At 53.0% G+C, this 25,719-nt stretch overlaps 9 protein-coding genes across 9 annotated transcripts; 2 read left to right on the top strand and 7 right to left on the bottom strand.

Moving 5' to 3' along the window:
- Positions 1–42: 42 nt before the first annotated feature.
- On the bottom strand, positions 43–1,177 carry sbp1 (Ran GTPase binding protein Sbp1; the record flags this gene model as incomplete). The annotated part of the gene is made up of 2 exons (XM_062950301.1): positions 43–653; positions 712–1,177. 2 exons carry the CDS (start codon positions 1,175–1,177, stop codon positions 349–351), a joined length of 771 nt encoding a protein of 256 aa, XP_062796300.1. The 3' UTR covers positions 43–348.
- Positions 1,178–2,718: 1,541 nt separating this feature from the next.
- Positions 2,719–5,975, bottom strand: QC764_706590 (uncharacterized protein; the record flags this gene model as incomplete). The annotated part of the gene is made up of 2 exons (XM_062950300.1): positions 2,719–5,412; positions 5,817–5,975. Coding segments are annotated over 2 exons (2,853 nt in total), but the record flags the coding sequence as incomplete, so codon positions are not given.
- Positions 5,976–6,930: 955 nt separating this feature from the next.
- On the bottom strand, positions 6,931–9,482 carry QC764_706580 (uncharacterized protein). Its single transcript, XM_062950299.1, has 2 exons — positions 7,820–9,482; positions 6,931–7,764 (listed from the first exon to the last, which is right to left on the bottom strand). The coding sequence occupies exons 1-2, from the start codon at positions 8,426–8,428 to the stop codon at positions 7,516–7,518; spliced, it is 858 nt and encodes a 285-aa protein (XP_062796298.1). The 5' UTR covers positions 8,429–9,482; the 3' UTR covers positions 6,931–7,515.
- Positions 9,483–12,581: 3,099 nt separating this feature from the next.
- Positions 12,582–15,406, bottom strand: STE4 (G protein subunit beta). Its single transcript, XM_062950298.1, has 5 exons — positions 14,409–15,406; positions 13,548–14,266; positions 13,396–13,485; positions 13,202–13,321; positions 12,582–13,125 (listed from the first exon to the last, which is right to left on the bottom strand). The coding sequence occupies exons 1-5, from the start codon at positions 14,536–14,538 to the stop codon at positions 13,105–13,107; spliced, it is 1,080 nt and encodes a 359-aa protein (XP_062796297.1). The 5' UTR covers positions 14,539–15,406; the 3' UTR covers positions 12,582–13,104.
- QC764_706560 (uncharacterized protein) lies at positions 13,336–17,988 on the top strand. Its single transcript, XM_062950297.1, has 4 exons — positions 13,336–16,736; positions 16,792–17,567; positions 17,625–17,673; positions 17,731–17,988. The coding sequence occupies exons 1-4, from the start codon at positions 16,707–16,709 to the stop codon at positions 17,902–17,904; spliced, it is 1,029 nt and encodes a 342-aa protein (XP_062796296.1). The 5' UTR covers positions 13,336–16,706; the 3' UTR covers positions 17,905–17,988.
- On the bottom strand, positions 17,976–18,995 carry QC764_706550 (uncharacterized protein; the record flags this gene model as incomplete). The annotated part of the gene is made up of 1 exon (XM_062950296.1): positions 17,976–18,995. The coding sequence occupies one exon, from the start codon at positions 18,993–18,995 to the stop codon at positions 17,976–17,978; it is 1,020 nt and encodes a 339-aa protein (XP_062796295.1).
- A 117-nt stretch (positions 18,996–19,112) lies between these two features.
- QC764_706540 (uncharacterized protein) lies at positions 19,113–21,704 on the bottom strand (the record flags this gene model as incomplete). The annotated part of the gene is made up of 7 exons (XM_062950295.1): positions 19,113–19,825; positions 19,884–20,111; positions 20,170–20,403; positions 20,462–20,588; positions 20,638–20,712; positions 20,766–21,453; positions 21,585–21,704. The coding sequence occupies 7 exons, from the start codon at positions 21,702–21,704 to the stop codon at positions 19,258–19,260; spliced, it is 2,040 nt and encodes a 679-aa protein (XP_062796294.1). The 3' UTR covers positions 19,113–19,257.
- A 490-nt stretch (positions 21,705–22,194) lies between these two features.
- Positions 22,195–23,649, bottom strand: QC764_706530 (uncharacterized protein; the record flags this gene model as incomplete). The annotated part of the gene is made up of 1 exon (XM_062950294.1): positions 22,195–23,649. The coding sequence occupies one exon, from the start codon at positions 23,647–23,649 to the stop codon at positions 22,195–22,197; it is 1,455 nt and encodes a 484-aa protein (XP_062796293.1).
- On the top strand, positions 23,536–25,512 carry QC764_706520 (uncharacterized protein). Its single transcript, XM_062950293.1, has 2 exons — positions 23,536–24,703; positions 24,780–25,512. Exons 1-2 carry the CDS (start codon positions 24,524–24,526, stop codon positions 25,281–25,283), a joined length of 684 nt encoding a protein of 227 aa, XP_062796292.1. The 5' UTR covers positions 23,536–24,523; the 3' UTR covers positions 25,284–25,512.
- Positions 25,513–25,719: the final 207 nt, after the last annotated feature.

Raw genomic sequence — 25,719 nt, 5'->3', positions numbered from 1 at the left:
CCAAACTGGGAGATTCGAAAGATCAGACGGAACTAAACAAGAGTCGAACAGAAAACTTGATGCTACGTAATTCCTCTATCTACAGCTATCTTGCTGCTCATCGTCTTCGCTGAGGGACGGCTGATGTATTCCACCAGGCCCAAAGGGGGGGGGGGCGGAGGAGAATCCATACCATGACATTCGCAATTGTAATCCAGCCCTCCTTCTTCTCCATATTCCACATACTCCATCGCTCGGGGGTTATAGTCTTGAGGGGTAGTGGTTTGGGGATCTTGATGTGGTTGTTTACTTAGTCCTGAGCTCATCCATTTTCCATAAACAGTCAAAAGAAGTTTTTTCCTTTTTTGCTTAGGCAGTCTCCTTCTTCTCCTTCTCCTTGGCGTCCTCCTTGGCGTCCTCCTTAGTCTCCTCCTTGGTCTCCTCCTTGGTCTCCTCAGTCTTCTCGGCAGCGGCCTCAGCAGCCAGTCTCAGGGCCTCGTTCTCCTTCTGGGCCTTGATGAAGGCATCCTTGAACTGGTTGGCATTGTCCGAGTTGGCGAAGCGGATGGCAAGAGTGACAGCCTCGGGCTCACCCTCGCTGACATCGGCGGAGGCGTTCCACACCCAGCTGCGGTCAGAGCCAACGTTGGGGGAAAGCTTCATCTCGGGCACAACTACATCACATGTGAGTCTCCAAAGTTAACGGACATAGCCTTCAGGGGGAAAACATACTGTAGTGGTTGGCGCAAACCTTGAGGGTCTGATCACGACGCATGATCAACCGGGTCTTGCCATTCTCCTTGTGCTTGAGCAGACGGACATCGCCAGTCCCGCGCTCCTTCCACTCGCGGGTCTCAGCAACATACTTGAACAGCTTGGCGCGCATCTTGAACACCTGCTCCTCCGACTCCTCGTTGGTCTTGACCTCGACCTTCTCGGTCAGGCGGATGACTGGCTCGAAATGGACATCCTCCGACTCGGGGGCCTGGTCCTCATCGGCGGCAGCAGCAGCCGCAGCCTCGCGCTGAGCCTTGGCACTGCCAGAGTTGTCACCGCGGTCCTCCTCCTCCTTCTTTTCCTTCTTAGCACCGCCGCCAAACATGGAGAAAACAGACGAAGAAGTGACGGGCTTCTGCTCCTCAGCGGCAGGGGCGGCAACCTCCTCGACGGGCTTGGTCTCGTTCTCGGGGGCAGACATCTTTGCGGTTTGTGGTGGTTTGTAGAAGTTGACCGTGGTACAAAAAGTGGAGGGGAAGAAGAAAAAAAAGAGCTGCTAATAATCTGGATATAGCACAGCATACTCGTCAGCGCTTATCGATACAATCGTGATGAACGACCCCGCCACGGAGCGCAAGTTCTTTGCCGGGCACATATGAACGGAAGTGCAGTATATTGGGAGAGCCATTCCAAAATGTAACCCGACGTCGACGTCGACAACTCGATATCGTAACCGCAAGGGTTGCCGAGGGCAGAGCACAAAAATGCTTCCCTATGTTGTTGCTTTCCCCTCCCCCGCCATCCATCGAAGGCGCGCGCGATCTTGCAACAAGGCGGGGTCGATTTCCCTAAGCAACACCAGACTCATTGGATCGCTTGATGCCGCCGTGTCGATAAGGCCCATTCTCATGCTGGCAAAGACCTTCGACACCAAAAATAAAGGAGGAGCAATGGAAAATGTGTGTACGTACCAGATGTTGGGTATCCGCGAGCTGCTTTGCACAAGACGCGCGCGCGAGAGAGAGAGGGAGAGAGAGAGAGAGAGAGAGAGGTGTGATGTGATGGGGTGGTGCTGGAGTGGACTTTTTAGGATGTTAATGGTAGAAGTGGGTGGCTGTTGCCCGTCCAGAAAGGAAACAAGTGGATAAGTTTTTTTAGTAAATTTAGCTTGGGGAGGCACAGGCAGAGCAACCGCTGGAGCAGCTCTCTCTTCAGGCTCAGTCAGTTCAGTCAGTCACAGTCACAGCAGCAGTGCGAGGCAGCAGGCAAGCGTGGGGTTGGGAAAGATGGAACCCGACCGAAAAATGATGATTGTTGCCCCTCCCCCTCTCACAACGGTGGGGCTTTCACCTACTGATTGGGTAGCAATTGCTTGGTTCGAAATGCAGGTTAGGCTCCATCGTGGTGAAGGCCCGTGCGTCAGTGAAGGGTGGGGTCATGATATACCTCTTGGCACAAGTTCCGAGTTCCAGCCCAACGACGACAGCCCCTGAGGCAGCCCCTGAATCCGGCATTTGATCCATCTATCAAAGAGCATATCAAAGTTGCACAGTCAAATGTTCACAATCAACAGCCTGACACCATGCCCAACTCACTTCACTACCCATCTTGCAATCAAAAGCTTACAAGTACACTGCATTTTCACGTGTGGTATAAGACAACAACAACAACGCATTGGTCTATGAGCTGCCAAAGCAAGCAAGCTGTCTGATATCATCATCATGGCTTTCCATTATCTCTCTGGCCACGTAGAAATAGAAAAAAAAAGACAAAAGTAAAACACAGTGTGAAGTCCATAAGCATAGCCAAACCAACTACAAATCAAAAACCAACGCAGCCTCAAAACGCCCGTCCAAAATAACCCTTCACCGCCAGCTGTCTGGTTTCCCATGCCATATCGATATGCCCGGTGGTAGGCGAATGTTCCTCCCTTTCCGTTTACCGTCCTGTAGCCCCAGCCGGTCCCATCGCGAGCCAAAAAAAATAAAAACACAAAAGCAAAATAACCTCCCATATTATTATTCAACGCATAATCTTCTTCATCCACCCGTTGCCCCGGCTGATGTCCTTAGCCATGTGACCTGCCGTCTGACAACGGCTCTTGAAAGGCAACCATGACTTGCCACAGACTTCCGTACCAGACGCGCCCTTCTCAAAGGCCTGGGCCCTAGCCAGCTCGTCCTGCCTCATCTTGAGAAAGCGAGTTGCGTTTCGCTGGTAGGCATCGTGTTCCTCCATCTTCCCCTGCGCCTTGAGCCAGAGAAGCTTCGACCGGATTTGAGCTTGGAGGACAGACAACTCGGCATGTTCCTGAAGCTGTCCTGCTGACCAAGTAAGCTGCTCCTTTGCCCAGCTCCCAGCAGATTTGCCAGCCTCCAAAGCATGCTTAAAAGCATTGGCGACGGCTCCCTCGCCCACCTGGGATGTCGCACCATCCACACCGGATGACACTTTCTTCATCACGTCCTGCAACATGTGCAAGCCCGCCCCAAATGCGTCCGCCATACCAGTCTTCCCCAGATCAACCTCAAAGGTTTCATTGATCTTAGGCTTCCGAGTGGAGACGATGGTCACATTGACCGCGCCCCAGGCATCCTTTGGTTGAAGCTTGATGAGGAGGCCTTGGTCCACGGAGCTGATGTCTTTCTCAAGACAGACACCGCCGCGGCACACATTGAGGTTGATGCCATTTGGCAGTAGGCGGCGAGCCTTGTGATTCGAAGGAACACACACCAAAATCTCGCTGGCACCGGCAATGCTGGCGGAAAGCGCAATATTCTTGGCAGGAGCTGGCTTCTTTATCTCCTGCTTTTGCGGCTCCGGTTGAGCGGGAGCCAGTGACCGGTCAGACAAGAGGCCAGCATAAGAGAGAGCAGACGCGAAAGAGCTAGTTAGTGGTGCTGTTTGACTGATTTCGACAGTCCTGGTCTCCGTGAGGCTAACGACAACTGTCTTGGTGGTTGTTAACACGCCAGCTGAAGTGCTCTTTGTCGACAAGGGGCTAGCCGCGCAAACTGGGGTAGAGCCAAGGTTGGCAGCAAGTGGCACTTGCGTGGATGGGGCGACAGATGACGATGGGTACCGAGCAAAAAGTGATATGAGGTAGGGGGAAAAGAGAGCCAGAAAGAGGGGCACGAGGAAAGGAAGAAGACGTTGAGGACCACCGCGCTCCACGAACTTTGCCCAGCTATCCCTGGCTGCATCAAGAGCCTCCACAATCTGTAGTCGGGGCATGTTCTTCTTGGGTGTCTCGACTTCAATGAACGATTCCTCCTCTGGCTCCGACAGTCCGGTGAGATAGGCCAGGTTGCGGTTCATTTGGCGAGCGTCGATATCGTTGAAGGATGCAAGGTCAATGGGGAAGCGCAGGGGGGCCAGTTGCCTGTCGGGGTCTCGAGATTCCAAGCAAAGATGGATAGCATGCTCGTTCACATAATCATTCCAACTGCCCGTGTTGCACTTGGCAAAGTCCTGCGCTTCCGAGATAAAAATGGACGGGACGCGGTGCCGACTCAAGAAGTTCCACGCAGCGTCTCTTGTCCGCTCCGCCTCGGCGTCGTCTTTCTGGCTGCAATAAAAGAAGGCGATGTGTGGCAGAATGTATCTAGGCTGGATGGAATTGCCGCCAGGCGAGGATATGGACGTGTATACCTTGTCGTGCTCCACGGTAATGGTGTACACTGTGTCTGAGGGGAACGAGGATCCCTCGTAGATGACCTCTTCAGCTGATGTGCAGTGCTCGACTTTGATTTGACACGGCGAGGCGTGCATGAGATCAAGCTCGGGTGAGGAACCGAAAGACGAAATGGGGACAATATTGTAGACTCCTTCCCTGTCTTGGTTGCTGTGATCCTGATCCTCGTCGCTGGTATTGGGGGAGGCCCAAATAGCATTGCAAGTTTTGAGCACGACAGCCCGTTGAGCCTCAGGTCGGCCCACGTAGAGGACACGAAGGGGTTTCTTGGTCGAAAGGTGAGCTTGGGACATAGTCTGACGAATAGTGGCCACAAGGCGCTTGGGCTGTTGCGACAAATCTAGTTGAGCTGCCAGAGAAGCCGAGTCGTGCTCATTATACTCCCGCACGGCATGCTTCGCCGAGATCTTCTCGAGCATCAGAGGCTCGTCACCATCGTCTTCCTGAAACTCGATTGCCCGCACGACAACACCAGACCCCTCAGAGGACGAGCCACACTTCAGTGCGGATGCGGGGAGCTGTGTAGAAGGGTTCCCCAGCGCCTCATCCGTATACCTGATCGAGGAAGCATGTGAAGAATTACCGACCTCCTCGTCGTCTTCTTCATCGTCAACATCTTCTTCCTCCTCCACTTCACCATCGGACTCGCTCGTATAATGGTGGTCCGAACCACCCAAGCTATGGACGTCGTCAGACCGACCAGCGCAGAGAGAGCTTGTGGATTCGGTCAAGCGGCCATCTTGGCTCTCGGAATCGGTGGTGTCGGCGGGGTTGATTATCTCATAGGCCGAGTCGGCCAGATTGGTCGGCTCTAAAGCGGTCGCCTTCATGATGTCGGGCGAGCTCCTGGAAATCCAGTTGGCAAGATCTTGACTGCCTTGAGGTTTGGGGAACCGAAGAGCCGGCGACGATGGTGTGAGGTCGTCGTCTGGCGTAGAACTGCAAGTGTTGAAGATAGGTCGAGTGTTGTCTCTGGTCTCGGTGCCAACGGCGGGGTTAAATGGGGGGAATTCGATGGTCTGCTGTTCCATCATGAACGATGTGTGTCAGCCTGCACAGGTAATGTCATAACCCGACGTCCGAACCCGAGACTGCTGGCGGGGACAGTCGAGGCAAACAAAACAAGCGAGGAAGGCAAACTGAGAGCCGACCAAAAGTTGAAGTTGAAGTAAGTGTTGGTAATGTGTAGTGAGGGAGGGGCAGGCAGGCAGGGTATGGGAGGCGAGGCTCAAGGTGGGGGAGCGTCCAATGCGGAAGGAAGGAAAGTGAAGCAGAGTAATAGGGTAGGCAAGGAAGCACTCGGAAGACGGCGGAGAGTGGGTGACTGAAACTGGGCCGGGCGTGAAAGAAAAAGGCCACTTGACGTCCCAAAACTCAGACGCGTGAATTAAACTAACTTTTATTCAACACTGCGGTTTCCTTTCACCTTGCTCTTTCCAGGTTCCTTGGGGGCACTAAAAAGCCAGACTTTGTTGCGGTTCGCAGTTTGGGTTTCTGCCTGCGCCCCGGGCCAGAGCTGCCTTACACTGGGCTGCGAGGTGGGGAAGGAGGCAAGTCGTGTCAGCCTGTGAATGAGCTCCGGGGGCCTGGTGGCAGCTGTCAGGACGACAATGAAGTCGAATGAAAACGGACAGCACGACACGACTAGTCAGGGCGTGTTGGTCCGGGTCGCCAGTGGAAAGCAACAAGTCGCATTCGGCTGCTGTTAGATGGGGAAGCAGAGAGAGAGAGAGAGAGAGAGAGAGAGAGAGAGAGAGAGAGAGAGAGAGAGAGAGAGAGAGAGAGAGAGAGAGAGAGAGAGAGAGTGTGTGTGGTATGGAAGGAGGCAGGTGATGAAGTGGGAGAGTGGAGGAGAGCAAACGCAGGTCTCTCGACAACGTGGGACAGAGTGGGATAGCCCAGAATGGATGGGTAGATGAGAAGATAAGCTGTGCCTACACCTCAGGCTGCATAATTCGTCTTTGTCCCGAGACTGCTCTGGGTTGGAGCCTACCTATAAGTTGAGGTGCCGCTGGCTATCACAAGACGCGGCCTGCCCCTCATCGAGCTGTTAGCTCATTGCGGGGTTTGACCAAGCTCAGGGAATAAGGTACGGGGAGCATGTCGGGTGCTGGACATGTCCAAGGCTCCAAATTCTCACCATGAGGCGGCAAATTTTGTTGAGAGCTCTGTTTGTCCCTCCAAGGTCCTCTGTTTACAACGAGTCTGCAATCAAAATCCCTACCAAGAGATGCATTCTCGCTCTTGGAACTACCGACTTACACGACCCCCTCCGGGATAGAAGCTCCACGATGGTTGTCCCCACTATGACCGCAGACAGTGGGGCCGAATCCTCACCCAACCAAAGCTAAATTCGAGGTCAACCCCAAGCCACCGTCGTGTCCGGATCACAGGCTCGCCAGATATCGAATTTGACGCCACAGGCAACAAATCACTCAGTGGAGATGAATCATCACTCCTTTCCGTCGACTTCAATGCTCGGCCACGACTTTCATGAACGCGGTTGATTGCTCCCTGCCGTCATATCAGTTCAAACCGAGCGCTCCACCGTCATCGTTATCAACATCAATCTCCCATCCCCACATCACACCTTGACATCACGTTAGATGGCAATGAGGGGAATCACAGTACCGATGCGGGGTGGTGGTGGTGGTGGCGAATGGTGAAGGTGATGATGTTCCTCAGTTTCAATATGTGATACACCTGACTGCACCTATCCGCTTGCACACAGCGAGACCTGCTGGCGCTCCCGCTTCCTAGTAATACAGCAGCTCAAATACAGAGAGACCAAGAGACTAATGCAAGAAGTTTAACCCAAACTGAAAAATGCCATTCCATCATTTTGCAAAAGATCGACCCTGAAGGGGAGCCTCGAGGTCGTGGTATCTTTGGTAGTCATCTCATAATATCTCGCATCTTCCCAACATGACCGTCATGTGTAAACCAGTAAGAGTAAAAGACGGGCGCGCCTCTGAGGTGGCCCCAGCCACCAAGTGAAAATAAAAGCCTCTCAACCCTTTCCCTGACTTGGATTTTCCAAGTGACCCAGACATGAACCTGCAAACCGTGACCCAGTGTCAACACCGAACTGGAAACCATACAAAAGAAAACCTGCCCAGACGCAATCACAAAATGTTGTGCTTGGTAAAGATCCTCTTGAGGGCATCCGTGTCGAAGTCATCCTCATCTGGGATCAACTCCAGTATGCCAGTCAGGTTCGCAAAAAGGTCGCCTTGGTTGCGGTAGGCCAGCACCGCCGGTACACCGGCGTTGTCGAATTCGATTTCCTCGTAGTGTACTTTGACAAACCGAACAGTGGGATGTGTTGAGACGAGGGGGACGAGGGCTGATTCGATTGCCGCTGATACTTCGCTCTGGTTATTGAGTTAGCACAAGCTTTTATCCAGCACGAGGACGGTTCAAACAAACCTGATGGTCATAGACAAACACCACAACAACCGTTTCCCTCCCAACCTTTTCTATCGAGTCCAGATAGCCAAGAGCATCAACCTCCTCGAAACGGCCATACATCCTGACGCTTGGGCTTGTCCTCCTGTTCCGCACAGGATTCCTGCTCTCCTCCTCCAGCTCTCTCTTTCTGCTTTCCCGCCAGCGGTTCAAGAACTCTTCCTCATCGGCGTCCTCAGCTCCGCTTGCGTCGCTGTCGGTCCCGCTGTGCCTGCCTCCTTCGAGACCAAAGACACTTCGGCGAACAGCGCGCGCCTTATCCTTCCAGGTGCGTTGCCGCGCATTCTCGTATGATCTTGCGTCGGCAATCACACCCTTCACACCAGTAGAATGGCCGTCGTCGAACGACGTTGGTGGGAGGCGCAACGCTGTGCGAGAGTCCATAGTAGGCATCCTCATGGCTTCGTCGATTTTCTGAGCGCGATACTGTTCCTCCTCGTCTTCGCTGTGGTCAGCTGCCTCTCTAGCAGCACTCGCTCTGTCTTCGGGGTGTATTCCGTCCAGTGAATCACGGCTATTCTTGTCGAGAAAAGCAGCGAATTCTTCTTGGGCCGGTGTAGGGTTCGACATGGTGGGCTAGAAGGGGGGGGAGCGAAGGACGTGTGAGCGCGGGGTGTGGTGAATTAATATTCGGGACAGCCTGAGCAATGACGGCCAGGTTTCAGGGGAGCGGGAAGGACTGCGTGTTGACAGGTAGGGCAGGCGGCTGCTGTGTACGGCGAGTCCGGTATTCGACAGGGGCCGCGGTGTCGCTAATCGAATATCCTATCACGGCACGGGAAGTTTGTGTGACTGTGTTCTTGAATGCTATGGGCGAAAAACAGGGTCGTGTGATGGGAAGGCCAGTTCGCTGGGGGAGAATAGCCGGTTGCAGACGATAGTTTCTGGGTATCAAACCACGCGGCGGCCGAATGCAACGTCAGGATGGGAGGCAATGGATGCCGAGCGTGGGATCGGTCGCTGGAGTGGAGGGTGAGAGGGTGCGCCGTGTCAGAAAAAGCAGGCAGCGAGAGTTCCAGAAGGCGACGGGAGAAGGGAAAGATGCTCAAAGGCTGGGCAAACATCAGCGGTTGCTGGAAGTGGGAACCACCTCACAAGTGGGATCGGCAAGGGGTTGAGGCAGGGGCTGCACGGGCTTCGCGCCCTGCACTCGTCGCGTGGTCGACAGGGATTGACAGCCCAACGAGAAAGGACGAAAAAGGATTTCGAGGATTCAGCTACACCTCATTCCAGCCTCTCAATCTCTTCCTACGGGAGATTTGCTTGACGGCGCGGAACTTTACAAACGTGGCGTGAGAGAGGCTTGGAGGGGCACGACGTTGAATGTTGAACGGCCAAGGGCGAACAACAATGGTTTGTGAGTTCTGATTCAGAGCGAGATGGAGCTGTTGGATAATCTTAGATAATCGCTATTATATGGTAAGAGTTCAAGCATCTTCAGCCCTCCTGGTTCCTGTTTCAAGCGGCCAATCGAACATTGGCGATATGGAGAACGTTCCGGCCTCGCCTACAAGTAACGAGTCGGTGAGAAGCACATTGCTAGTGACTTGAATTGAGGGGATTGCGGAGCAAAGCGCAGCATCTTTCGGCAGAACAAACCACCCTCGTGGAGGTTAGTGTGTAGGGCCAGAACGTGCGACCCCAGGCCGAGGATCTCCAGGGATTTCGACGGCATTCAAAGATTTCCGATCTATGGGAATTTCTGCATTGCTGAGGCTGAGCTTCATGCATATTATTTCCACACTCCCTCAAGGAGAACCCGAGGGCGAGGATCCTGAATCCTCCTCCTGTGCTCCATACAATACATCAAACACGGAAGAACACTGTTCAAGGCTCTATGGTTCCTCCGAACAACCAAATCAAACGTCATGTTCACTATAACACTACTCACTGCCCAACAGTTTGCTTCCTCATCAGCCGAATGAATGATCTCATACGAGGCAAGATCTCGGTGCCGAGTACGAACTCTTCGCCATCGGTAGCCGGCAAAAATCAGATCAACGTCCTGTTCCTGGCCAGATCTCCATCGCACACGTTTCATGCTGTGTTTCACTTTTTTTGCTTGCCCTTGTTTCCCCAGACCCCAGTCCGCACGATGCAGGAGAGTGGGGTTTATCCAGAAATCAGGTTTAGCGTGTTTCCACCCTGTCTGATTTTTTCCTTCCTTCCAGAAGCCTTCCATTTCGAGACGTGAAGCCTCCGAGACCACCGATGCTGTGGCCCTGAGCGTCACCGCCCGTATGGTTCCGCACCGGGCCTAAGCACGTCTCGATAGTACCTGCATAAGGATCATGTCACCTTCCCTGTATCTAAAAGGAGTTATTGGAATCTGCGGTCCTACGGATGAATGTGCTCAGCGCACAGGCCAGACACGGCGAGAAGGTTGGTAGATGTCTGTCGAGTTCCGACGCTCAGGCTTCTTGTGGTATATGTAATGCATGATCCTGAAAATCTCAAGAACGGGACAACTTAACACGGTTCGTTCTCGGAGTCCGTGTTAGTCATACCCAAACCACCCGCATCATGACAATAGGGACTGTAAAGCGCCGATCTACAGTATCGTTTCCTTGAGTCTATCTCAAACAGTTGGGCGGGCGTCAGATACCTATCTCCATGGACCTCGGGCAGGATCTTCGTCGCGGAAGAACATCAAGGCATGAAGGATAGACATGACCCCACATGACATCAGCCAGCTTGCAAGAACGATCAGGTTCTTGAGCCGTTTGAATCAAGTTTGCCATCGGTGAACGCCGTGTCTTGGAAGGGATTTATTCCTAGGCTGGGACACCCTGATAACGGCTGACCAGGAACTGCACACCCTATGCTGAAGCATCCAAGCCAGTGGCAGTTAGTTCGCAAAAGTACATCGCCTCTAATAAGACCGCATTAAGACCAAGTATTCTTCCATGCCTTAGTTTCCACTCTCATGTGTAAGCACTGAGAGTAAACAATCTCAAGTAGTTGGCAATCTTCCCATCACAAAGTCATTATATCTCATAAAAGACTTCCACATTGCCAAATAATATGAGGTCACGGTCTTGTCCTAATGCCCATCTTGCCCCAGCACCTCAAGGCCCCGTACCATCATTTCAATATTCCCAGCAAACATTCGTACGAGCTTGGTCAGATCTATGCAGGCACCTCGGTCTAACTTCCAAAGATGGTTACAAGCTAGTTCTATATTCAAGTGCCTCAAGCTGGTGAAAGCACGACATTAAAACACCACGACAAAATCGATGGCCAGCTTTATTACTACCATACAACGAGCCATAGGTATATCTCGTGGGCTCCGTTTACCTTCTGCATTGACAAGCCCAGTGTTTACGCAGAGCGAGGCTGGGATCTTCCGAGTCGAGTACTCAACTAAAATTTGGTCAAGGATGGTGGTACCGCAAAGCAAGTAGATAATTGATAACCATACCAGAGTACCTAGGTACCTAGGTGACTACGGTACGCATTGTTCGAGTATTTATGACAAGAGAGCTAATACGTCCCCAGAAGACGTTGAACGACCTGGAAAGGCGCTCAATATCTCGAAAGGGCTGTGGATTGAGCATAAAGCTAGAGATCCGTTAAGCACAACGCCAAGACATAGACCCCAACACACAGTCTCCTGTTGCCAGAAAAGAAATACTGAAAATAACAAGTAGATAAATCCTCTACCAGAAATGACTGAAATCTCAGGGCTTTATGCATCTAGCTAGGTATTGGACCCAGCAGGGGAAAACGAGCTTGATAAGCAAGGTAGGTAGATATCCAACGATACCCCCCGTCGGAAGCCATAATCCTCCAAGAGATTCAGTTATTGTCTCATTGCTATCTCCTCATTATTATCCTGGTGGAGGGGACCGTATCAGTCCAGCATTCACCACCTTTCATACCTAGGCATACTCGACAAATCAGTGGGATGGTGCTATAAAACACAGGGCAGGTTGTTGCCGATCAAACACTCGTCCCTCTTTTGCTTTTTCTTCCTTTACTCCGTTTGTTTTGTGGTTTGTTGTCCATGCTCACAGGACCTCGCCAACATCAACTCTCTACTTTTCGTCTCTCTCATCTAGAACGACGTCCTGGGAGTGTTGTTGAACTAGTATCTCTGCTCCTCCCCATCAGACTGCACTTTTATGGCGAAAATGTTCGTAGTACTTACCCACCAGGTTTCCAGAACGTTTACGCCAGAGCAAAAAAGACAACCACAGTGCTTTCCGAATGTAAGCATCAGCACACACAACTTCATACGCATCAACCCATCATCAGTTTAAAACATCCATTGATCTACTACAATCCCACCCATTCCGCGCCCACCACGTTTCCTCTCCACGCCCTCCTCCCTTCTCCCGCCCCAAATCCTCCCCATACAAAACTCAAACAAAACAAAAAACAAAAAAAAAAAAAAAAAAGAACAAACCCCGCCAAGAACTATGGTGCAAGAGAAAATATCAAGTGGTGGTAATGTGTGTTAAGTGTGGTTAGTTAGCAAAGCTGTAGAAGAAAGGGGACACAGTAAGTTGTAAGTTAAAAAAAGACCAACAAAAATAAGAAAAATAAAAGATAATCAGCAAAAAAACACCCTTGGGGATCTCCCTCTCCCAGCAACGACAAAAAGTTCTTCTTTTTCCCCCACACCATAACCCATCCCAAACACCACCACTCTCAACTTCTCTCCCTTCCTTCCTTCGTTCTCTAACACCACCACTCCCCCAACCCCGTTTCCCTTGCTATCTCCCCTCCCTCCCTACCTATACAATCCTGTCCCTCGGGCCCTCAAGTTAGTTTCGTCAATAGCAAAAAAAAAAAAGATCTTTTTTTGCAATAAAACAAACATTTAACCCCCGCACCGCAATAAAACATAAAAGCCAGGAGCCAGTTGAGTGAGAAGAACCCCAGTTTATACCACCCAAACACACACGAGAATAGGTGGACAACCGAGACTTTCGTGTTGTGTATGTATATGTGTGTGAGTGAGCGAGGGCGAGTTGTTGTTGTTGTTGTTGTTGTTGTTATTGTGTCGTTGTGTGGCCAAAAGAAAAATGAAAAGCGCAGGGGGGGTAATATCGTGACTTCGTCCTGTGCAGTCCACGCCGGATCGGTGTGATTAAAAAAAGGGCGTGTGTCGACAGATTGAATTAGGAACAACATAATAGGGGCACTCGATTAATCCTCTCTTCTTTTAGGCGGCTCATTGGTGGGGGTCGGGTATCCCTATGGGAGGACAGTTCGTTTATCGGCATCACACGGTTGGGCTTCTAGTAGGCCCAAACCTTGAGCTGTTGCGGTTGTTAGTATTTTGTTGAAAAGACATGGTGTCACAGATCCGGAAGATCGGAAGAGGTGAGGTCTTACGAAAGCGTCCCATGAACCGGTGCACAAACTTATACCGTCGTTGGAAACTCCCAAGCAGCTGACACGGTTTTCGTGGCCTACGAGAGAGCCAACCTTTTCACCCCGGGTAACATCCCAAACCTTATTACCGACGGTTAGCCTCACAAACTTTGCGCACGCAGGGGAATTTTTTTTTCTTTTTCGGTCTGTCCTACCTTGCACTCGAAATCATCATAACCAGCAAACAGCAGCCTGCCAGATACAGAGGTGGCCACCGAGGTGATACCGCACAGGATCGACTCGGACTATCAAGCCACATTAGTATTGATAAGTTGCAAATTCAGACAAGACAGGGTTCGCTGCTCACCCCATAAAAGTTCAATTCCCTGTCGGCACGGATGTCGAATAATCGGCAGGTGGCATCATCGGAACCTGTTACAAAAGAGTGGCCGTCGGGGAAAAACTGGATGGCGTTGATGTCGGACTCGTGACCGGCAAACGTCTGCACGGCCTTGCCGGCGCGGATATCCCAAAGCTTAGCGAAGGCGTCGCAGGCACCCGAGATGAAAGTGTTTTGGTTTGTTGGGTTCAAGCTGATGCTCATGACATCTCCCAAGTGGTCGGCGAATTCGACCACCTTTGTGCCCGTCTCGATGTCCCACTTCATGCAAGTCATGTCGCCCGACGAGGTGAGGATGCTCCGGTCGTTGATGAAACGGCAGCAGGAAAGATAGCCGGCGTGGCCCGACAGTTCCCTGGCGACGCGCGTGGGCCCGTCACGGCTCTGGTTGAGGTTGTAGATGGAGCAGATGTTATCGAGACCACCGCAGGCGACGTAGTTGCCGCTCGGGGCGTAGGCGCAGGTCATGACCCATGATGATCGGAGGGGGATGGCGTGCACCTTGTTTGTTGTGTAGGCGTCCCAGATGATGAGCTTGCCGTCTTGTGAAGCAGAAACGAGGTGTCTTCGGTCGGTCGACCAGTGCATCGCATAGATCTTTGCGAGATGACCCTTCAGTGTCCTCTTCGTCCTCATCAGCTGGTTCTTTGGGATCTGCTCGTGGGCCTGGGCGGCGACGGCGCGGACTAGAGATGGCAAACATGATGGCGTAAGCAGCAGTTCATTCAATCGCACAAAGGGGGGCGCGGCGATGGCGGCGACGGTGTCGGGGGACACAGTCGGCAATCAATGGGCGACGGATGAACAAAATGTCATTCATTTACTCACGCGTCGTGTCGGCCAGCTCCTCCTTCTTTCTCTTGATTCTGTCCTTGAGAGTCTCAGCCTCGCGACGCGCCTGCTGGATGCGTGCCTGCATCGCCTCGGGCGATACATCGTTCGGTCGGCCTGGATCCATCTCTGCGGTGCTTTGCGGTGGTGGTCAATCGTCTCTGCAATGGGGCGGGGGGCCGATTGACGAATGGGCGCGCGCGGGTGGTGGCAGTCGACGACGATTGTCGATGTCGGCAGGATTGAGACAGCAGGTGCTAGTTTGGAGGTTAGGGTGTGGTTGAATGGATGCAGGAGTTCTCTTGGGGAAGAATGCGAGCTCCAGGGGTGGGTGTGCCGGGCCAGTAAAACAGCTAGGCAAGGACCCGACGGTGCTGAATGAAATGACTATCGGAAAGCAAGTGGAGAGAGATGGGGGGGAGAGGCGAGCAAGAAGGGAGGCCCAAGCAGAGCAGAGCAGAGCAGAGCAGACAAGACAAGACAAGGGAAGACAAGACAAGACTACCGATCGCAACACTGGGGTTGCAATTCGCGAGATTCCCTTCCAGAGAATAGGAAATTGTCAAGTTTGGTCAACAATGGAGGTCGGGGGCAGGAAAAGGAGGGAGAGGAAGAAAAAAAAGAAGGGCAGCTCTCGGCTGGCTGGCGGACGGGAGGGTGACCGGCCAGTTTTGCGATTATTACCCAGCGCAACCTAGTCGTGTCTGGATTGGGAAGGGGGGCAGTGGTGGGTGAATCGACACCCTTGCACAGCGCCGTGGTGCTGGAACTGACTGCACTGCAGACCGCACTGGCCACAGACGTTGTTGAAGACTGATGATAGAAATGGATATCAGTTGTAATCAGACACTGCTTCTATCATTGGCCAGGAGTCTAGGTATTGCAGGTAGATTTTGGTATACTACTCCGTAGGTATTTTGGAGTCTTTTGATCACGGAGCCAAGCGAGGTGCATTCGGGTCCAGTGTCCGCCCAGTGCAGCAGCAGCAGCAGCCAGTAGTATCTTGCAATGTAATCTGCGGGAGCTTTTGGAAGCGACATGCACGGCAGAGCAGTAGCAGCAGCAGCAGCAGTAACAATACCAGGCATCCGGCCGGGACGGTATTTACAAAGAACAATATCTCTGTATTCGTAGCAATGCCAGTGCCGGTCGGTAGCTCTCTCTCTCTCTCTCTCGATCACCCGGCGCGAACTGCAGGCTTTGAATTAAAGGTGGACTGGGTGGAGGAACCTAAGCTGCGGGATCGAACGAGCGACAAGGAGAAGGGGAGCTCTGTCCTGGTGGGGCCCATGCACCGACTTGGGCTTTCTCCTGCAGCCCGGACATTAGCTGTGCACGGGCCATTTCCAATCTGCTTGTAAGGTCCTCTTTTCTCTCTATCTTGAATTTCAATTTTCTACAGATAGAGATACGATCATCTGGAACACAGTGAGTTTTGTTCCTAACCCACCCAGATAATGCTGTGCCCCCAACTCCACGCCAATCAAGTCAATCGACAGGATAACTGTCCCTCTCCTCCGAGCGCCCGAGTCACCCAACCCGCGCATGGACGATGGAAAAGGGGCTTTTTCTGGTTGCTTGATAATCTACCCTGGCCATCCCCAATGCAAAGTCGTGGCGCACGCGGTTTAACATTGGCCGTGGGGAATGGGGATTGCAACATCCGGGCTTCTCCCAGCCTGCCTTTCTCGGTCAAATAACTTTTCTGCCACTGCCACTTCTCGATATGCCCATGATGCCTCACCTCACTCGGCCTACCGGCGCTGTCAGGTCTTGTTGGCATCTCTTGGCGAGTCATTACCGGGTGCTCTTCGATTTCTTCCCTCGGTCCTTTTGAACTCTTTCGACATGCTGCAGTGTACAAGGGAACTTTTGTAAAATGTCAAGAAAGTGCCGGCTGCCAGTTGGCACATAAAGCTGCATAATGTTCTAGATAGATCGGCATTCCTCCAAATGTGGCACCTGTCACGGTATCACCACCCGCTCGGCACCACCCGGGATCCGTACGGGGCCGCTGAGAGCGGAGGCGCTGCTGCTGATCATTGTGTACCTGGCTTGGCAACGACCTCGATGTTGAACTCGTGATAACTTCACCTACCACGCCGTGGACAGCAACCTAGGTAATAGTGCACGCATAATATAGTGGCACTGCTCAACAGAATCATCAACCAACCCAATCAATGCCTGACGTTCAAAAGCACCTCACCCTCTTCGACAGCACAGCCTGCCCCATATCCAACTTTGAGCAGCCTCAGTGACTTCCACAACAACCCCTCCCCGCCAAACTCTCACAAGATGGACTTCATCTCCCTCCCCAAAATAGAGGTAGCCCCCCATCAACCCCATCATTCCCAACCATCCACTAACAAACGACCCCCAGCTCCACGCCCACCTCTCCGGCTCCATCTCCCGCCAAACCCTCCACGAAATCTGGTCCCAAAAGCCATCCTCCTCCTCCTCCTCCTCCTCCTCCCTCCCCGACCCCCTGGTCGAAATGCCCCAAGGCAAACACGACTACGACCTCCAAACCTTCTTCCCCCTCTTCACCTCCTACATCTACACCCTCATCTCCGACCTCCCCTCCCTCCGCCACTCCACCCTCTCCGTCCTCCGCGACTTCCAGTCCGACGGCGTCGTCTACCTCGAACTCCGCACCACACCCCGCGCCATCCCTTCCGCCAACATCACCAAGCACCTCTACGTCCAGACCATCCTCGGCTGCATCGCCGAATTCGAGGCCGGGGAAGGGTGCACCCTCCGGACAAAGCTGATCCTCTCAGTCGACCGGAGGAACACCCTTGCCCAAGCGGAGGAGGTGCTAGAGCTCTGCAGGCAGTTCAAGGGGAGGGGCGTGGTGGGGATCGATCTGTGTGGGGATCCTGCTGTGGTTGACAACCTCAGATCTTTCACGCCCGTATTCCGACAGGCGGAAAGGGAAGGGTTGAAGGTCACGCTTCATTTTGCCGAGGCCGAGGTTTCTGGGACGGAGGAGGAGTTGGACTTGCTGCTGAGCTGGGGGCCGGAGAGGTTGGGGCATGTGATTCATTTGGGCGAGGGGGTTAAGCAGAAAGTGAGGGAGAGGAGGGGTGTGGGGTTGGAGTTGTGTCTGAGTTGTAATGTTCATGCTGGTATGGTTCGTGGGGGGTTTGAGGGGCAGTGAGTTTTCTTTGAGAGAGAAAGAGAGAGGAGACGAGATGCTGACGGGGAGAATAGTCACTTTGGGGAGTGGTGGAAGGTGGAGGAGGTGGTTGTTGTTTTAAGTGTAAGTCTTGGAACAAAAAGAGCTGGAGATTGAACCGCTGACAGACAACATGGATAGACCGACGACGTGGGCGTCTTTGGCAGCCCACTGTCCAACGAATACGCCCTGGTGGCCAAACACTTTGGCCTGGGCCGTCGGGAGATATGCAACCTCGCCCGAAAAGGCATCGACGTCATCTTTGGCGGCGAGGAAGAAAAGGAGAGGCTTCGAAAGATAATGTGGACCGAGTAGGTGACACTGCACCCATCAACTACTCCATTCCAAACCTAGCAGCCCCCCAATCTATGTCTATGTGCACCCTTCTACCTCCCTCCCCATCCCAACCCCCCGTCAGCCCAAACCACCAAGTTCCCCGGCCTCTCCTCCATCTCCCTAAAAAACTTCACCACATCCCCCTCCTCATACCTCAAACTAAAATGCATCACCACCCAAACCACCCCAGGCCACCTCCTCACCACCCTTTCCAAATCACTCCACATGGTGTGCTTCGTCTTATCCGCCTGCTCCCTATGCTCCCGGCTCTCCCTCAAAAAACTGCACTCCGTAATCACAACCCTGACCCCCCGTTTCAAAAACCCATCCATCTCCCCCCCCTCCTCATACACCGCAGCAGTGGTGTCCCCCATGAAAGCAAAAACAGGCTGCTCTACCTCCCCCGTGATCTCCACCCCTTCCGTCTTCAACCTCTTGATCTCCTCCCCCTTCAAGCCCTGGTACTCAGGTTTCAGCTTGCTCGTCGTGGTGGAAAAGACGTAACCAATACTGGCCACACTATGGTCACACCTCACAGCCGTGGCCTTCCACCTCTGCCCCTTCACATACCTCAACTCCGTTTCCTCCCCCGGCTTCATCGTCGTGATGGTGTACCTCCCCAACCTCCCCAACCTGCACTCCCCCTCGCCCTCCCCAAACCCAGTAAACCCCTTGTTCAGCAGCTGGCTCCCCTGCAAGAACTGCTCCAGCGGCCTGGCCATCTCCTCCGGGCAGTACAGCAACGGCGGGGTGTGAGGGGGGTCGGCCCTCAAGAAGGCAGGGGTGAGCAGGCAGTGGTCGGAATGTCCATGAGTGAGAAAGACATGCTTAGGTCGGTGAGCCCCCACCACCAGCCCAGCATCAAGAAGAAGATTCAGTTCGGGAATCACAAACGAGGTGTGCCATGCTGCGCGGGAGCGGCCGGTCAAGGTGAGCTGGTGGAACGGCCTGGGGAAGCGCCAGGTGAGGATGTCGGAACGGATGGATTGAGGCAGCGGGGTGGGGAAGTAGTCTGGTGGTGGGTTTGGCTTCGAGACCGGTGTGTTGTCTTTTTCTGATGGTGGTGGCATTTTCTTGTTTGTTTGTTGGTGGGATCTGATGATATTTTGGTGTAATTTTGGTGGCCATGGAAGGTGATGATGTATGTTTCTGTCAAGTGAATTCACTCAGATAAAGAGTTTGGGTTAGGGTTAGAGTCGTACATCGTCACATTGGACATGTCAAGGTTGGTACAGAAAACCGTACATCATAACCGGCTGGATCGCTACCAAGAAATCTATCTAACACGCCTTTTTATCGTCCCGGTCATTATCCATACCCATTGTCAGTCACTCAGTTCTTTGGTGCAGGCTCCTCCACTGTGGCCTTTGCAGGCGCAGGACGAAGTGGCAGCGTTGTGGTTTCCCCAGCAGCAATGGGAGCAGCAGCCTGACCAGAAGCGGCAGCAGCAGCCTCCTTCTCGGCTCTCTCCTTCTCCTTCTTGAGTTTCTTCTTCTCCTTCTCCTTCTCCCTCGCGAGCTTCTTCTCGGCAGCCTTCTTAGCCTCGGCCTCCTTGATCTTCCGAAGCTCCTCACCACCGAAAGCATCGCGCCACTCCTCAATCTTGGCCGCTGGGATGGTAGCAAACAACAGCTCGGGCTCGCCAAGCTTGTGGCCGGGCTTGATAGCATCAGCCTCCCAGACATCGGGGATGCTGGCGGTCTGGCCCTCGCCGTCGAAACCAAGCTGCTTGAGGATAGCCTGGGATTTGCCGGGCATATAAGGAGCCAATACGTTGGCAAGGAGGTGAATGTGGTTCAGAGCGATACCGATGACTGCATTGCAGCGCTCAGGCTCCTCAGCAATGAGCTGGTTGCCGAGCTTGTTGTCTTGAAGAAGCTTGTTACCAAGACCAGAGATACTAGTCACCGAATGTTAGAATGAAATCCACACATCATGTTCTACAGAGGAGAACATACGCCATGATGACCGAGAGACCGTGTCTAAGCTTGAGGCCCCTGAGAGTAGTGTTGTACTCATGGAGAAGCTTGTCAACTTCATCCTTGTGCTGCTGGAGAGCAGGGAACTTGGAAAGGTCAAAGTCGGGAACCACGCTGCCCATCTTGGCCTGAGTGAACTTGATGACACGCTGGCAAAGGTTGCCGAGGTTCTTGAGAAGGTCGTTGTTGTTGACGTCAACAAATTCCCTTTGAAAACGTCAGCTTCAGGCCAAACAATCAAAACTTGGGATTTCATAGAACTTACTCCCACTTGAACTCTGAATCACTGGTCTCCGGGCGTCTAGAGAGAAGGTAGAATCTCCAGATATCAGGATCAATACCAGTATCCCGAGCATTGTTACCAAAGACACCAACACCCTTGGACTTGCTGAACTTGCCACCCTCATAGTTCAAGTATTCGGTGGTGGACAAGGTCTTGACCTTGGTCCAGTTTTCCTTGGAGCCGATCTGCGACGCAGGCCAGATGATGGTGTGGAAGCTAGAGTTCAAATGTTAGCTCACAGGTGCTTACAGTTTTGCAAAGCAACAGAACTCACGGCACGTTGTCCTTGCCCATGAATTGGTAGAGAGACACCTCCTCAGGGTTCTTCCACCACTTCTCCCAGTTGGTGCCGCTCGGGTTCCCAGCATCGGTAAATGTCTTGGTAATTGATGGATAACCGACTAGTCGGGTCAGTACTTCAAACATGTTGTTTTCAACAGAAGAACATACTGCAGGCGTCAAACCACACATAAAACACCTTCTTGGCAAAGTCCTCCTCAGAAAGACCGTCGAGACCAGTGGGAACTAGAAGAAACTGTTAGCATCTTGTTTTCATGATATCTTAGCTTTCGACATACTTGGTACACCCCACTTGAGATCACGAGTGATGCCGCGAGGCTTGAGACCTTGGTCGAGCCATGAATAGGTAATCGAGGTACAGTTGGCACTCCAGTCCTTCTTGGCCGAAGCAATCCACGTCTCAATCTCTCCCTGAAGGGCATCTAACCGAAGGTAAAGATGCTTGGTCTGACGCTTGATAGGAGTCGTGCCGTCAAGCTTGCACTTGGGGTTGATAAGCCACCCGGTAGCCTTGGTCTCCTGGTTGCCAGAAGCATCAAGATCGGGCTCCATAGGATCGAGCAAGTTACCGCAGGCATCGCACTGGTCACCACGAGCACCCTTGTCATGGCACAGAGAGCACTCTCCCTCTACATAACGATCAGCCAGGAAGGACTCGTGCTCGGGGCAGTATGCCTGAGTGGTCTCGCGCTGCTCAATGTAGCCATTGTTCCACAGGTGCTTGAAGACAGACTGCACGATTTCAGTGTGCTCATCTGTGGGCGTGCGACCAAAAGTGTCAAAGTCGATCCGGAACCAGTCGTAGATCTCCTTGTGAATCGCGTGATACTTGGCGCAAAGAGTCGCGGGATCCACACCCTCCGAAAGCGCCTTTGTCTCTGTTGCGGTGCCGTACTCGTCGGAACCGCAAATGTAGATGGTTGGCAGACCTCTAGCCCTGCAGAAGCGAGCAAAGACGTCGGCCGACTAGATGGGTGATGGTGTTAGTGGCTGGGGGTCGAAAGTCTTCATCAACAATATATGAGCCTGACTCGCAGGGCGAGAACGGCCGTGAGAGCCAGGTTTGGAAACACTCGATGGGAGAGAAAATTCATTACCAAAACACTGCCAATGATGTTGCCGAGATGCGGAACGTTGTTCACATAGGGCAGGGCACTCGTGATGAGAATGTTTTCCTTGCCGGGAACGGGGAGCGTTGGTTTTCGTGGGGCAGCCATTTTGTCTGTGTGGTCTCGGAGTATTATCGAGGGGTCGTGTGAATCGACTTGAGTTGATAGAGGGGTTGATTTTGGGCTGCCGTCTGGGACCTGCAGGTCTCTCTCAGTCTCTGGCGTGAAGAGAGTGGGGTGAGTCACGGTCCCTATGTCCAGAACCGGGAAAACTTCGGACGGTGTTGTAGGACGAAAGGCGCTGTTGCGATTGTGCTGACTTAGACCCTCTACTCCGGGTTTGCTCTTCTTACTTATGAGGCTTCAGCTTCGGAGCTGGTTGCTCCCGTGGTCTGGATGACTCTTGCTCTCACAGTGGCGCTGCGGGGTCGAGAGGCGACGAGCTGAGACACAAGTGAAGGAGGGGCAACAGATATCTGGGGTTAGGGTTCCGTATGCCATGATCCTTGCTCAGGGGCCATTCAGGGGTTGTCACCACTACGTCTACAAACAGACACCTTGGCAGACTGTTTCTATATGATACAGCACCACACATATTCTAATGTGTACAGACCAGCGGATTCCAACCATCACCCCATCTCAAACCTCCCATTATGGCCACCAGCATCACCAGTCCCGTACCTACACTTCCCGCGCCATATATATACGCATGTCTCCTCCCTAGTACTGCCAGCTCCGCAACCCATGTCGAAACAGTCGTCAAGCACCCACAGAATCCGTCCTGTATTCCTTGCAGCACCTGACACCCGATGACTCCCCCTACCGGCAGACGAGCCAGGTCCCATGACATTCCCAGTACAGCCGTCCCGAATATGTTAACAGAAAACGTCCCCAAGGGGAAACTAGGCGCACGACTGTTGAGCCGCAGCGAGATATAGAACCGGAGGAGGCAACCCAATGGCGCGAATACCAGCGCAAAGGTGGCTGTGCCTCGCCAACTGTCATGCGGCGGGAAAATAGACATTATGATCGCTCCTAGCCAGCAACCCCAGCCGAGCAGAACAATTAAACGGTCCAGAATTTTACTAGTAAAGAGAAAAGGCAGCGATGGCGTATATGGCTCGAGAAAAATAGCCATGTGTGCCCCAAAGAAGAGGCCCGCCAGAGACATGGAAATGGTGATCAGAGGGATGGCGATAAATGCGAGAAAAGTATGGCCTCCGCTCCTGCTGGGGGCATCGGTCACAGGTAAATCGTTTGAGAGCGCAAGAAATACGTCTCTCATAAAGGCAGAGAAAGACGTAAAGGATCCACAGAAACCCGTGGCGAGACCTATGTACAGCGGAATAGTCTTCTTGATGGCAAGGTGCGCTTTTCTCGCGCCCTCCGAGTCAACTGACACACTGCCACGTTCGGTATCGGCTCCGTTTGATGAGGAACTGCCCAATTCTTGCCGGAATAGCATCCTATCTTCGGCCAGGAAACCCATAACCATGCTGCCAGCAAAGTTGGGCCAGACAGAGGTGAAGATGATGGGTGTTCCGGGATAGATGGTAATCGCCTGGAGCCCAAGCCTGGCCAGTGTCCCAAAGATGGAGAAAAAGATCAGGTAGGAAAGGGTGTAGATTTGAGTTTCTTTTTTGGACACAGGGTAGCTTGCTGCTTCGGCTTTTTCTTCTGCTTGTACTGCTGCCCTTGTTTCAGGATCCTCATCCTGGCATCGGCGGTCGCGAGCATAGCTTTGTTCTCTGGCTCTTTCTTGCTCGAGTGTCTCGTATCGATGAACTGATTCCTCGTCCGGGTTCTGAACAGGTGGGATGTTGGCTGTCTCTCCCAAATTTTCATATGTATCCGGGACGTCATACGCGGCGCGAGATGCTGCTGAGGCGCGTCGAGCAGCCCTAGCTTCTTGTGAATAAGAGGACTTGGTGTGAGGCGTCTGTCGTGAGAGTGAAGGCCCAGGGCGTTGTTGAAAGCGGCCCTCAATGCCTGCGTCTTCGGCAGGAGTTAAGTCATGATTGTAGGCGACCCTATCTGCTGGTTGCGATGTCATTGTGTGACGTGACCTTGTACTGGTCCACCGGGATCTAACTCCCCGCGACCACAAGTCTCTCTCTGAGTCAAGTGTTTCGAACCATGGCGTGTCACCTTTGGTGCGGAACGTGGTTCAGTCGAAATTTTTTTTTTTTTTGCAATGAATTTCAAGATGAGAAGGTGCAATCAGATGCCAGGAAAACTCCGGATTCGGAAACGGCCGCCTTCTAAGAAGTACCCCTGCTAGTGCTATCGGCAGCTGTTATCATATCGGCATCTATGGATGCGGGAGCTGCCTGAGCTGCCCCGCCATTCCTTCCCTGGACTCCCGCCGGCGCCCGGTTCTCACACCGATCATCTGTCACGAGGCAGGTACAGAGCCCGTTCAAGGTCTAGCTTCCAAGCCGACAACTGTCCGTGACAGAGACACCGCTATCGCAGCTCGGAGCCAAAGTCGTCACAGGCCAGTACCTGGTTCGCTGGGCCTTTCAATGTTGTCCAACAGCTTGCCATCTCTTGTCTCGGAGGCGCGGACGGGGCAGTAAGCCATGTTGGCATACCTCACCAGGCATACAGAAAACAGCGAATCAAGCTCGGGCACGACCCTCTCGCTTTACGTAGCATGAAAAAGGAACCCTTGGTATCCAATTCCCGGCCCGGCGTGTGTGGGAAGACGGACGGCCGTTTGCATCAGACCTAAGATATACCAGGTAGTTAAACCAGACACCTGCCCGTTCCAGTCCCGGATCCGCGGTCAGCTATCTTCTCCTCATTCTTCCAAACAAAAAGATCTTCTGTTTTCTAATCCCATAATCTCGAGTCCGTCTTCTGTGTTGTCGTGTACTCTGCTTGTCCAACCCAACCACACCACCACCACCATCACCATCATCACGATGTCCTCCCTCCCCCCCAACGTCCACATTTCCACCCACCCCTGCCTCCAAGCCAAACTCTCCCAACTCCGCTCCGCCTCCACCACCGCCCGCGACGCCAAAACCCTCATCAACGAAATAACCCTAATCCTCGGCACCGAAGCCCTCGCCAGCGCCCTCACCAGCTCCCCAGGCCCAACAGTACGCCCTCCCCTCCCCTTTCCCCTTTCCCCTTTCCCTTTCCCCATACCCTAACTAACCATCACCCGACCACCAGGACACAACCCCCCTAGGCTTCACCTACCCAACAACCCACCTCTCCCCCTCAACCATCTCCCTCGTCCCAATCCTCCGCTCCGGCCTCTCCATGGTCGACCCCCTCTCTTCCCTCTTACCCCATCCCCCACCAATCCACCACCTCGGCCTCTTCCGCGAACCTTCCACCCTCCTACCGGTAGAATACTACAACAACCTCCCCAACCACCTCTCCTCCTCCTCCTCCGAAAAAACCCCCGACCTCACCATCGTCCTCGACCCCGTCATCGCCACCGGCGGGACTTCCGCAGCCGCGATCCAGACCCTAAAGGAATGGGGTACAAAGCGTATTCTCGTCCTATCCATCCTAGGAGCCAAGCCAGGCGTCGAACTAGCGGCGAACGAATGGCCAGAGGGGACAGAGATCTGGCTTGCCGGGTTGGATGCCGAGCTCACCGAACGTGGCATGCTCAAACCAGGCATGGGAGACGTGGGGGATAGGTTGTTCTTGACCATCGGGAAGTAGTAGTATGAGCCTTATGCTTTGGGACAACCTTGAACATCGTGGTTGGATAATTACTGGAGAGAGAAATATCAAAGAGAGAAAAGAGGTGGATAGAAGGAAGGCATGCTGCAAAACTAAACACAAATGAATGAAATGGATAGTGATCAAATGTTGTTTATTTCCCCACCCTCTCTCTCCCATGCATATGTCTGTGTTGATGCTCTACATACATTGAATGTGAAAAAGCCCCCAAGTCCCCATGCAAAGGAAATGTTCGATTCGCTTCCCGCTTTGTTGAACCCTGAAAATGCCAGAACCTCTAACGCCCTGCTTCCATGGCTCGAGAGCATGAAAAGACACATTAACGCCTCCCAAAATGCTGAATAAAAAGACTTCCAAAGTCGCTTGAAACGCTCTCGTGATAAGCCAGCCACGCCGCCCCTGATGTTGGATATAC

The sequence above is a fragment of the Podospora pseudoanserina genome (genome assembly GCF_035222485.1).
Source record: "Podospora pseudoanserina strain CBS 124.78 chromosome 7 map unlocalized CBS124.78p_7.2, whole genome shotgun sequence".
In the NCBI taxonomy this organism is placed as follows: domain Eukaryota; kingdom Fungi; phylum Ascomycota; class Sordariomycetes; order Sordariales; family Podosporaceae; genus Podospora; species Podospora pseudoanserina.
The sequence above is the reverse complement of the archived record's forward strand: the minus strand, read 5'-3'. Positions and strand labels throughout refer to the sequence as shown.